General features: G+C 34.5%; 1 protein-coding gene and 1 non-coding gene across 4 annotated transcripts in view; one reads left to right on the top strand and one right to left on the bottom strand.

The window, feature by feature from the left end:
- NAA25 (N-alpha-acetyltransferase 25, NatB auxiliary subunit) overlaps nucleotides 1–12,825 on the top strand; it is a 60,756-nt gene that overhangs the window by 9,247 nt on the left and 38,684 nt on the right. For all 3 annotated transcript variants that reach the window (XM_045506336.2, XM_010969623.3, XM_045506335.2), the window contains exons 2-7: nucleotides 300–385; nucleotides 882–1,020; nucleotides 6,431–6,549; nucleotides 10,632–10,706; nucleotides 11,841–11,948; nucleotides 12,317–12,395. In XM_045506336.2, coding sequence (XP_045362292.2) covers nucleotides 300–385; nucleotides 882–1,020; nucleotides 6,431–6,549; nucleotides 10,632–10,706; nucleotides 11,841–11,948; nucleotides 12,317–12,395 — 606 coding nt within the window. The remainder of the gene's footprint in view (nucleotides 1–299; nucleotides 386–881; nucleotides 1,021–6,430; nucleotides 6,550–10,631; nucleotides 10,707–11,840; nucleotides 11,949–12,316; nucleotides 12,396–12,825) is intronic.
- On the bottom strand, nucleotides 2,575–2,690 carry LOC123612740 (small nucleolar RNA U109). The gene has a single exon (XR_006720031.1). It is a non-coding gene; the product is annotated as a small nucleolar RNA U109 (small nucleolar RNA).

Here is a 12,825-nt window from a genome sequence, read left to right as displayed (position 1 = left end):
TGTGACTAAACCCATTAGTTTCCCATAGGTAAAAATATTAATATCATCCATCATCTAAATATGTTTGGTCTTGAATCTTCGTTAAGGACTAGTGTAACTGGATTATATTGCTTTTGAATGAGAGATAAGAATGTAAGATTATATTCTGGACCATACTAGCCATTTAAAGTTCAGATCAACTCCATGATGCTTCTAATACCGAATTAGGATTCTTTCTGAAACATCTGATGCTAGCCTATGCATTTTTCATATTTGTTGGTGAAGGAATATAATAACTGCCATAATTTCTGTTTTCATAGATTATCTTGATAATGGTAATAATAAAATGGCAATTCAGCAAGCAGATAAATTGTTGAAAAAGCATAAGGATCTTCATTGTGCTAAGGTAAGCTCATTTGCCCTTGAGTTACTTATATTTGGTGTGTTATATATTGCAGTCTATAAAGGGAAAGATTTTTAATTAATCTTTTTGGTGACTATCTGTTTTTTCAGAGTATTTTTTAGGCTACTTATTTTCCTGATCACTTAAATGCCGTAAATAGTATTTACATAAAAGCTACTGCTTACTTCTTTGGACATGACTTACCTAATTTAAATATTTTATTTTCACAGAGTTAAATTTAACTCTTTGAATTAAGCAATGTTGTGCATTCTTTCTGTTTTGTGCATTCTTTTTTTTTGTTTGTTTTGTTTTGTTTTTGTGCATTCTTAATTTGACTGAAGTAGAAAAGAGTCTTTATTCGCTGATATTTTTAGTAATATGGTTTAGTTGATTCACAACCTTGGCATACCTTACAACTTATCTAGTGTTTTCTAATTGGCTTTCTTTGGTCCATATTTCCTTTTCTTTTAAAAACTGATTTGTCTTTTCTTTCTATCAGGTTTTAAAGGCAATTGGTTTACAGAGAACTGGAAAGCAAGAGGAGGCCTTCATCTTGGCACAGGAGGTGGCAGCTCTTGAACCCACAGATGATAACTCACTGCAGGCACTGACTATTCTTTACCGGGAGATGCATCGACGTATGTTTCTCTTTTCATTGTTTTTAAACCTGAGCTTAATTTTTTGGATATTTCTAATTGGCTTGTCTATTTGTCTGATTTACTTTTCACTCATGATTTGAGTGCATGGCAACAAGTGAAATAATGCATTAACCATGGCTTGCAAAGACTGTAGACAGAAAGAATATTTTACATATACTTGGATCCTTGAAATGGAATGAGGACTTGAATTTCATTTATGACATTTTGATTTGCTAAATGAAAGTGTTGCCTTTCCCCCCACTTTTTAATATGGAAAATTTTAGCCATAGACAAAAACAGAGAATAGTATAATAAATCCCATTGTACCCATTACCCACCGTCAGCAGTTATTGACCCATTGTCAATTTAATGTATACCCCTCTGCCTGCCAGATTATTTCTAAGCATATTCTGGATAGTCTATTTACAGTTTCATCTGTAAATAAAGTTTTTTATTGTTAATTTCTTAAATGTTTATTATGAAATACATATTTTTAATAATATATATTATAGAATAATATATTTTATGTAACACATTAGAACATTTGATGTGGAATAAATGAACATTCATAAACCTACCACTCAAGTTAAGAAATATAACATTATCATACAGGCATGTCTTGGAGATATTGTGGGTTTGGCTAAACCACCAAAATAAAGCAAATATTGCAATTAAGTGAGTCAAACTAATTTTTTGGCTTCCCATTGCTTGTAAAAGTTATATTTACACTATACGGTAATTTGTTAAGTGTGTAGTAGTATTATGGCTAAAAAAAGAATGTATATATCTTAATTTAAAAATACTTGATTGCTAAAAAAATGGTAACCATCATCTTAGCCTTCATGAGTCATAATCTTTTTGCTGGTGGAGGGTCTTGCCTTGATGTTGATGGCTGCTGGTTGATTAGGGGGTAGTGGCTGTGGCAGTTTCTTAAAATAAGACAACAGTAAAGTTTGCTGCATCAATTGGCTCTTCCTTTCATGAAAAGTTTCTCTGTAGCAAAGCATGTAATGCTCTTTGATAGCATTTCACCCACAGTAGAACTTGTTTCAAAATTGGAGTCAATTCTCTCAAACCCTGCTGCTTTATCAACTGAGTTTATATGATATACTAGGTCCTTTGTTGTCATGTGAACAATCTACACTGCATCTTCACCAGGAGTAGATTCCATGTCAATAAATCACTTTGTTCATCCATAAGAAGCAACTTCTCATCTGTTCAAATTTTATCATGAGATTGCAGCAAGTCAGTCCCATCTTCAGGCACCACCTTTAATTCTAGCTCTCTTGCTATTTCCACCACATCTTCAGTGACTTTCTCCTCTGAAGTCTTGAACTCCTCAAAGTCATCCATGAGAGACGGAATCAATTTCTCTCAAACTCCTGTTAATATTGATATTTTGACCTCTTCCCATAAATCACAAATATTCTTAATGGCGTATAGAATGGTGAACCTTTCCAAAAAGTTTTCAATTTGCTTTGCTCAGATCCATCAGAGGAATCACTATGTATGACAGCTATAGCCTTATGAAATCTTTTTGTTTGTTTTATTTTTTAATGTAGGAGAAATATACTGCTACTCAGTCTCTACCGTAAAGTTGGCAGCCCTGAGAATTCCTTTTTTAATGTAGCATGTTACGGATGTATTGCTGCTTCCAAAGGGAAATGTATTTCTTTTTTTTTTTTTTTGTGGGGGAAGATAGTTAGATTTATTTATTTATTCTTAGAGGAGGTACTGGGGATTGAACCCTGGACCTCATGCATGCTAAGCATACGCTCTACCACTTGAGCTATACCCTCTTGCCTGGGAAATGTATTTCTTAAAGACTTGAAAGTCAAAGTTAGATCCGTGGGCTGCAGAATGGGTGTTGTGTTATCAGGCATGAAGACAACATTAATCTCGTTGTGCATCTCCATCAGGGCTCTTGGGTGACCCGGTACATTGTCAATGAGTGGTAATATTTGAAAGGAATCTTTCCTGAGCAGTAGTTCTCAACAGTGGGCTTAAAACATTTAGTAAACCATGGTGTCAAACAGATGTGCTGTCATTTTGTTATTTTTATTTGTTATTTGTTTGCTTTGTTATTCCACTTATAGAGCACAGGCTGAGTGGATTGAGCATAATTCTTAAGAATCATATCACAGGGCCATAGGGCCTTAGGGCCTTAGGATTTTCAGAATGGTAAATGACGACTGGCTTCAACTTCAAGTCACCAGCTGCATTAGCCCCTAACAAGAGAGTCAGCCTGTCTTTTGAGCTTTGAAGCCAGGAATTGACTTCTCTAGCTATGAAACTCCTAGGAAGTATCTTCTTACATTGTTTAACATTGTTTCATCTACATTGAAAATCTGTTGTTTAGTGTAGCCACATTTATTAATTATCTTAGCTAGATCTTCTGGCTAACTTGCTACAGCTTCTCCATCTGCACTTGATGCTTTGCCTTGCACTTCGCTGTTATAGAGATGGCTTCTTATTAAACCTCATAAGCCAACCTCTGCTAGCTTCAAACTTTTCTTCTACAGCTCCTCACTTCTCTCAGCCTTCATGGAATTGACAATTAGGGTCTTGCTCTGGGTTAGGCTTTGGCTTAAGGGAATATTGTGGGCGGTTTGATCTTTCCAGACCACTCAAACTTCTCTATATCTGTAATAAGGCTGTTTCACTTTTTTATCATTTGTGTGTTCACTGAAGTAGTACTTTCAATTTCCTTCAAGAATTTTTCCTTTGCATTTACAACTTGGCTAACTAGAGGCCTAGCTTTTGGCCTATCTTGGCTTTAAACATGCCTTCTTCACCCTGTTTAATTATTTGTAGCTTTTGATTTAAAATGTCAGACCTGTGACTTTAACTTTTACTTGAATACTTAGAAGCCATTGTAGGTTTATTAACTGGCCTACTTTCAATATTGTGTCTTAAGGAATAGGGAGGCTGGAGGAGAGGGAGAGAGACAGGGAAATGGCCGGTTAGTGGAGCTGTCAGAACACATACTTTTTTTTTTTTTTATTAAGTTTGAGTTCTTATATAATAATGAAAAATTTGAAATATCATGAGAATTACCAAAATGTAACAGATACAAAGTGAGCACATGCTGTTGGAAAAATGGTGCCGATAGGCTTGGCTTAGACTCAGGATGCCACAAACCTTCAAAAACACAGTATCTGCAAAGCACAATAAAGCGAAGTGCAGTAAAGCAAGGTTTGCCTGTACTAAGAAGGCTTCCTGTGTTTTCTTCCTTGTTCTCATTTCTCCCTGTACTTCTTAAGAGATACTTGTTAACCTGAGTATTTTTTATTCTCTTGCTTTTCTTTGTTTTATTTAATTTTTTAAATTGAAGTATAGTTGGTTTGCAATGTTGTGTTAATTTCTGATGTACAGCATAGTAATTCAGTTATACATATATATATTCCTTTTCATATTCTTTTTCATTATAGGCTATAACAAGATATTGAATGTGGTTCCCTGTGCTGTACACTAGGACCTTGTTGTTTATCTCTTTTATATGTAGTAGTTAGTATATGCAAATCCCAAACACCGAATTTATCCTTCCAGCCCCCTCTTTCAATCTTGGTAACCATAAGTTTGTTTTCTATGTCTGTGAGTCTATTTCTGATTTGTAAATAAGTTCATTTGTATCATTTTTTTAGTATCCATATATGGGTGATACCATATGGTATTTTTCTTTCTCTTTCTGGCTTCACTTAGTATGATAATCTCCAGGTCCATCTATGTTGCTGCAAATGGTGTTATTTTATTCTTTTTTATGGCTGAGTAGTATTCCATTCTTTATATATACCACAACTTCTTTGTCCAGTCATCTGTCAAAGGATATTTAGGTTGCTTCCATGTCTTGGCTATTGTAAATAGTACTGCTGTGAACATTGCATGTATCTTTTTGAATTAGAGTTTTCTCTGGGTATATGCCCAGGAGGGAGATTGCTGGATCATATGGTAAGTCTATTTTTAGATTTTTGAGGAATCGCTATACAGTTTTCCATAGTGGCTGCACGAAACTACATTCCCACCAACAGTGTAGGAGGGGTCCCTTTTCTTGACATCCTCTCCAGCATTTATTATCTGTGGACTTCTTAATGATGGCCATTCTGACAGGTGTGAGGTGATAACCTCATTGTAGTTTTTATTTGCATTTCTTGAATAATTCTCTTGCTTTTCTTTAAATCTTTATCACTTTTGTTTTTCTAAGTAATATTATTAGTTTTGCTTATTTTTGAACTTAATATAAATAAATTCATTCTATATATATTCTGTGACTTGCACTTTTCATCTAATAGCCAAGTGGTTGTACTTAATTCATTTTTACTTCCACAAAATACTTCGTTGAGTGACTACATAAGAATCTAGGAGCGGAGGTGCTGGGTCATAAGGTATATACTAGTTCAGCTTAGAGATAAACATGATGTCAACTTGTTTTCTAGATTTACCCTCCTACTAGCAGTGTGTAAGAGTTTTGATTGCTCCACATCCTTGTTGTTGGTATTCTTAGACTTTAAAATTTTTTCATCAAACCATCACGTTGTCCTTCTTCATATACACAGTTTTTGTCAATTGTTTCTCAATAAAACTGGAAAAAATAAAATAAGACTTTTGCCAACCTAGTGGGCAGAAAATGTAATTTTTTAGTTCAATTTTGTTTTTCATTATTATAAAAGATAAAATTTAAGATTTGAGATATTATATCTGATTATTCAGGGATTATGTTGATTTAGGATATGGATTCTCTCCCAGTGTTTAAAAGAATCATTTATCTATCCTACAAGTATTGGTGGAATGTTTCTATATGACAAGTATTATATCAAAGTCACAGATGAAGGGTGTTCTTTCTGCTCTCATGTTACTCATAGTCTATAAGGAAAAATAGGTCAATATTGCATTATGTATTAATAAATTGTATAAGACAGTTACTTAAAAGATTTCAAGATGGCAGAAGGAAGCAGTGATCAGACTAGGGTGGAGGAGCAGAGATGGTGTTCAGGGAAGGATTACATTTGAACTGGGTCTTGGATGATGTTCACTAAGTAGAAAAGAGAGGGAAGAGGGAACCAGGCAGAGGGAGCACTGTAAAGGCATACATCACTGGGAATCTAGTGGAACTACAGTTTGATGTGGCTGGAGCATAAAATGCTGTGGGGAGTTCGGAAGAAGACAGAGGCTGGATAGATCCTAGAAGGTCTTGTACGTTGTAAATGTGAAGGGGAGGTATGACCTATTCTGTGCTTCATCGAGTAACACCTAAGCAAGAGAAGAGTAATGATCAGATGAGGCAAAGCAAATACTGTCTTCTTCCTTGATGATAGGAGACACCTATTTCCTCCAAATAGGAAAAAAAATTATATGCTGTTAAGATTTGTTTTACTTCAATAATTAGAGAAAATCCTATTTCTCTTTGTCTTAGCGGAGTTAGTCACAAAACTTTATGAGGCAGCTGTGAAGAAAGTTCCCAACAGTGAGGAGTATCACTCTCACCTCTTCATGGCCTATGCCAGAGTGGGCGAGTACAAGAAGATGCAGCAGGTAACTTGATCCCCAAACCTCCCGGCTGTGGGATTTTCTGTTAAAGCCTTTTTAATGTGATTTGACTATGGTGGTATGTGTGTCTGCATGTGTGTGTTTGCATATGTGTGTGTAGAATTGAATCTGTGTATTTGTGTGTGGCGATCCAGTTATTTTCTTTGTGTTTTAAAGATAAACAGTTCAAGTTCTTTAAATGTTCTATTTCGGAAATTTGATTTTTCTTCTTTTGTGGCCTGAAGGTATGTTTGGTTCGGTTCTGGTAAGTCAGCTTCAAATCATCCCACTGAATCAGATTGCTGCTGTATTTTCAGAAAATGGGCAGAAATCCCAGAGCAAAAAATGAACAGACAATAGAAAAATTAACTTTAAAAGCTTACATCTATTTTGTTTATTATTAACTGTTTATATATAGCCTGCTGAGATTTTTAAATAAGGGTGGGGGAAATCCCTATTGCTTGGGATTTTTTTTAAACTTTTTTTTTATTGAGTTATAGTCATTTTACAATGTTGTGTCAAATTCCAGTGTAGAGCACAATTTTTCAGTTATATATGAACATACATACATTCATTGTCACATTCTCTTTTGCTGTGAGCCACCACAAGATCCTGTATATATTTCCCTGTGCTACACAGTACAATCTTCTTTATCTGTTCTACATTTTGAAATCCCAGTCCCTTCCCACCCACCGTAGGATACTTTTTTTTTTTTTTTTTGCTGGATGTAGCTTATCTGCCATGTAGCACATTTTAGGTGTTCCTTGTATACACGTGAAGGAGCTACATTTGCACTAATAGGTGGGTAAAGCTGGCATCCCAGAGAAATGCAGTTTGCACTGTAAATCTCATAAAGGGTTATGATGTCAAGCTAGAATTTTTTTTAAAGAAATGCTTTGTGGGTATAATGTCTTAGGGCAAACCTTTTGTACATGGGTTTTTGTTTTGTCTCGTTTACTTGAAATACCTAATAAAGCAGGGAGGGTGGAAGATACTATATTAGATAAATCCTTTCTCTTTAAAATCAATCTTTGTATTTGCTTATGCAAGTTTTAAAATTGGAATAATTTTTTTTGACCCAAATATAATTATTTAAAGAGATTTTTATCATTATTATTTACTGTTGCGGTATATTCTCAGGAATAGTATGCAGAGATTATAACTTTTCTCTTAATGTAAAATGAGTATATTTTTTTAAATTGACAACACTAATATGTATATACATATAAATATTTAGTATCATTTTTCTTTCTAGGAATATGTTTTCAGCAAAATATATTAAATGTACATTTATGGACATAGTTAAAGAAATTACAGTTCACCTATATTGTAGGAAAAAATGCAGCACCCCATCCCCTCCCAAGTTTGTCTTTATCTGTTGACCTAGAAAGATGTTCCCAGTATACGTTACTTGCGAAGAGCAGGTTGGAAAGTGGCCTTCTACTCCCCTCACATCCGCGCCTCCTTAATAAAGGGTGTATCTCTAAGTATATGTACTGAAATGTTACCAGGAGATAGGGCTAAGGATACCTTCTATCTTAATTTCTTTTCTTTCCTTTTTTTAAAAAGCATGTGTTAGTTTTATGATCCCACAAAATATATTTTTGAAATATATATATACACATACTTATAAAATAACAAAAAGTACAACTTCATGCAATAGCAATACTAGGGTAAATTTTGAAAAAAGGGAAAAAATAATCTGCCACTTGAACAGATTTTGTTTACGTATGGTTTAACTTTACATGTTGCCAGAGATATATACAATTTTGCGTGTTGCTTTTTGGAAACATTGCACTGATGTGACTTAACAGGTTTTCCAATGTGTTTTACCCATAGCATGCTTTTACATTATTTTATTCTAGTGCATTGGAAGAATGGAGCACTCTAGTGTTAATGTTTTAGAATGGAATGTCTAATTTTTATTCTGCCTTTGTTGCTCTGAAGGTAGTTACAGTTCTTAGCTTATATATATATTTCTTCTGAAAGGAGTATGTCAGTCTAGTGTAATAGGTATTCTGTAAATTACATGTTATGCTTCATGAAGGTGAGGGCTTTTGTTTTGTTCACTGCTGAATCTTCAGTTCCTAGAATAGCATTTGCAGGATAAATATTTGTTAAATAAATGGGTGATTTGCATAAATTGGTGGAGGTAGGAGGAAGGGAAGCCAGGGAATCAGAAAATTTGAGGATGTTTGCCTCATATGACATCTCTGGCAGGAAGTATTTAAAACCATCTTGAGTAAACAGTTGCTAGTCATTCATATGGTGATTAGACTTTCCTTTTTTTGTAAGTGATATTCCTGTTTGCAGCCATGTTTTTCAAACTTGTCTCTGGTCAGAGGTTTTCTATAGCAGCAGAATGTTAACATCTGCAAGATAGGGTGTGGGCATGAAATTTTTCTTATTTTTTATATTAAAAAATCATGGTAAGTTTATATTCTATTCCTTTTTATTTCTGTATGTCATTATAAAAATGCTTTCTTTCCCTCAAGTTATCAAGTAAAACTGATTTTCTAACACTTTCCATTCCATTTCTCCAGAGTTTGATGTTAGAAGCAGGAACCTCAAGCCATCTTAGACTCTCCTTACTTATCCTGTGTGCCTATTTTGTGTCTAGATCATCTTGATTCTACCTCCAGTGTCTTTGAGGTCTCTTTCTATTTGATCTACCTTATCCTGGTTAGCTTCTTCATTGCCTCACCTCTTTCTTCCTGTTTTCTTTCTTCACAGTACTGCTAAAATATTCTTCCTAGAAGAGTATAGATACATACATATCACTTCTTTACTCCATATAGACTCCTTTTTGAATGACTTATAACAAAAGTACCTCTGTCTTTTCTTTTCGCCCTTTTTTCTGTTACTGCTCTTAATTTTTTGTTTCAGCCAGATGTTCTACTTGTTCTTCTCAACAGGTCTTTTCTTTTTTTAATGTTTTTGTTCGGTTACTCATTTTGCTCCTAATTAGAATTGATTCACTCACTTATCCATTGACCCTAAATAATTGTATTTGTGTATGTATTCTTACCCCCCGCCATCTTTGCCTGTAGGCATTCTGTTTGACTTTCAGAGTCCTTCTGAAAGACTGCTTGCTACTTTGGAGAAGGCTCTATTGATAAAGTTCTCTTCCCTACCTTTCCTTAAAAAAAGAAAAAGGAAGGAATAAACAAACTTATTAACCTTGCCCTCCTTGGAAACACCTTAGTATGGTGTTTTTGTATAGGGCATTTATTTTTGTTGCCAAGTATATTTTAGTTGTTCGAATATTTGTCTTACCTGTTTCCCTAGCTTTTAAGTGCCTTGAGGATTGGGACTCAATCTTTGTATCCTTGGCAGGGATAGATGGTTCCTTTCACTTAATGAGGGGCTCCATGTATTTTTCAAGTGGATTGAAGATAGGCAAAAGATTAAAAAATAAAATAGTAACTGTGTTAATTAGCTAACAGAGTTCTTAGCGTTGATTACTTGTTGGCTATTTATGGACAGATTCTCAGGTGTACGTGAATAGATCTCCTTTGCGCCTTCTTGCCATGTTCCTGCTTTTAAGTATTTGCATATTATACATTTCACAATGAAAGGGTTCAATTCTAATTAATGGTATCTTGACAGAACCTGAATATTTTCCTCATCTAAGAATTATTTTTTGCATTATGTCATAGTAATCTTACCTAATTTTGAAGTTTAAATACCCTGTCTGGATTTCTGCATTTATTTGTTTTTACTATAATTAGTGCAGTGTCTTCAGTAAAGTTATTTATTGATGTACGTTCATAAGCCAAATTTTGTGTTTGGTAGTTTACCAGAACTATATTGGATTGCAGTATTTTCTAGAAATACAGGGCTTCAGTTTGAGAGAATCTGATTCAAAAGGTGAAGTATCATTCCTGATGTAAAAATTCACCTTTGTGATTTGCCTCTACTGTTACCCGATAGAGAATATTCATCAAGTCACTAGGCACTTGACAGTAACTGGGATATTTAAACGTGTTGCTATTCTTCTAGAAAACTTCTTGGCACATATCTCGGTCATTAACTGCCCTCTGTATGGTGCTTTCTAAATTAAGTGTTTATGGCTCTCTGTCTTTCAGGCTGGCATGGCTCTATACAAGATTGTCCCCAAAAACCCTTACTACTTTTGGTCTGTGATGAGCTTAATTATGCAAGTGAGTATGGCATTCAGAATGGGATTGAGATTTTTGTTTTTGTGTATAGTTACTGTCCTTAATGTGTCCTTTGAACATCTTGAGTAACGTGTTGCAGCATGTGTCAGAGACTTAACATATTGTCAGTTGATTTTTTTGAACTGGGGAGATTTGGTATTCTTTATGAGTTGGTATGTCGGTTTATTTGTGTGTAGCACAAAGTATATTTTCCCTGGATCTTAGATCCATTATGGGTTATTTGATCAAGTATGAGCCTTAAAATGTTTGATATTTTGACTTGAGGTTTATCTTTAAGATAAGACAATATTGTTGGTTAGTGAACAAGGTTATTGAACTGAGTGTCCTTGTTTTATCACTTTGGCTTTCTGAGCCTCAGTTTGCTCTTTTGCAGAATGGAGATGCTCATCTCCCAGAGCAACTGTAAGGACTAAAATGGGATACTGTGTAGGAGAGTATGGGGAGGAAGGAATTAAAGTGTAGCAGTTAAGAACAGAGAGGCTCTGGGTTCAGACTGGTCTGCTTTCAAATATTGACTTCACCACGTCTTGGAGAGCTGTTGGGGAATCTTCTAGCCTTAGCTTACCTATAAAATAGGCAGGATAGCTACCTTGAAAGGTTGTTCACAGGGGTAAATGAGCTCTGAGCAGAGTCTTTGGTGATTTTAAAATGATTAATATCATGCATTCATTTTAATTATCATTCTAAGATAATTAGCTAATAGTAAGCAGTACTGTAAATAGAATTGGCATTCCTCTTTTAATATGTGAAGATCTCAAGAAGACATCTGAAAGGATTTTCTCTTCAGATACCTAGTACTCTATATATAATAAACAGTATAGACATACACCTTCTTAACATATTTCTAGAAAAATGTATGAATGACCTATTTAAAAGTTATATCATAATGTGGAAACTGCATTTCAAGAATGCATAGGATAATGACTCTTTAGTAAAGAAATCTCTTGTAAAGTAAACCACTGTCTAATACATCTTGGCAAGTTCAAATTAGGTCTGATATTTGACATAGTGGATTGATAATTATGTGCTGGAGTCACAATAATGGTCTGCATGGTAATACTATAAATAATGCAAACGGGGGAAATTAGAGTGAAATGTTTATCTTTTCTCCTCCAGTCTATATCAGCACAGGATGAAAACCTCTCAAAAACGATGTTCCTGCCCCTCGCTGAAAGAATGGTAGAAAAAATGGTGAAAGAGGACAAGATAGAAGCAGAGGCTGAAGTGAGTAATTTAAGCCCCACTTTTGTATTTGCATGATTCTGATATTGTTACAGTATTGCAAACTGTTGCTTTATTCCATTTAGAGAACTGGGTCGTCACTCTTGCCTTTTGTATAAATGTGAAGCTTTGCAAGCCCCTGGCTTAGGTAAAATGAAGTGAGCTGTCTCTAGCATTTTTCCAGCAAGTGCTGTCTGCTGAGATAGATGCAGATAGAGGAGATACTACTGTCTCATTCTCACTGTTAGTTTCATCTCATGTGAAGATATAGTGTTCTTCTCTATTAGATAACTTTTTAAAAACATACAAATGACTAATCTTTTTATTATTGAAAAGTTTCAATTATTGCACTTCTTTGTTTTTTCTGTAAGGTTGAACTTTACTATATGATCCTGGAACGTTTGGGAAAATACCAGGAAGCCTTGGATGTCATCAGAGGAAAATTAGGAGGTAATTTTCAAAGTTTTCTTAAGTTTTTTGTTTGTTTATCTGTTTTGTTTTTTTCCCTATTTGAACATGACAAATGTTTATTTTGGAAAATTTCTTCCTCATACAGAAACAAAGATATAAAGACATTAAAAAATCATTTGTGATCATTTTATATTCTTCCAGGTTTTTCTGTATGTTGTACATTAATTTTTAAAAAATATTTTAAAATTGAAATTAATTCATGGATTCAGAAAATTCAAGGAATATGAAAGATTTTACCCCAGATCTTTAGTCCTCTGCTCTCTTTGTCCTTCTCCAGTTGCTTGGTCTGTCTGTCCTTTTAAAGTATCTGTATCTTCCCCTTCCCTTTGTTTTTTAATCACATTTGAGAATGTACTGTACCTGGCCCTTACTCAGCATGATGTTTTTATTAAAGCATTTTTTTCTTTAA

This window comes from Camelus bactrianus, chromosome 32 (assembly GCF_048773025.1).
Source record: "Camelus bactrianus isolate YW-2024 breed Bactrian camel chromosome 32, ASM4877302v1, whole genome shotgun sequence".
In the NCBI taxonomy this organism is placed as follows: Eukaryota; Metazoa; Chordata; class Mammalia; order Artiodactyla; family Camelidae; genus Camelus; species Camelus bactrianus.
Note: the sequence above shows the minus strand (reverse complement) of the source record. Positions and strands in the feature narration are given on the sequence as shown.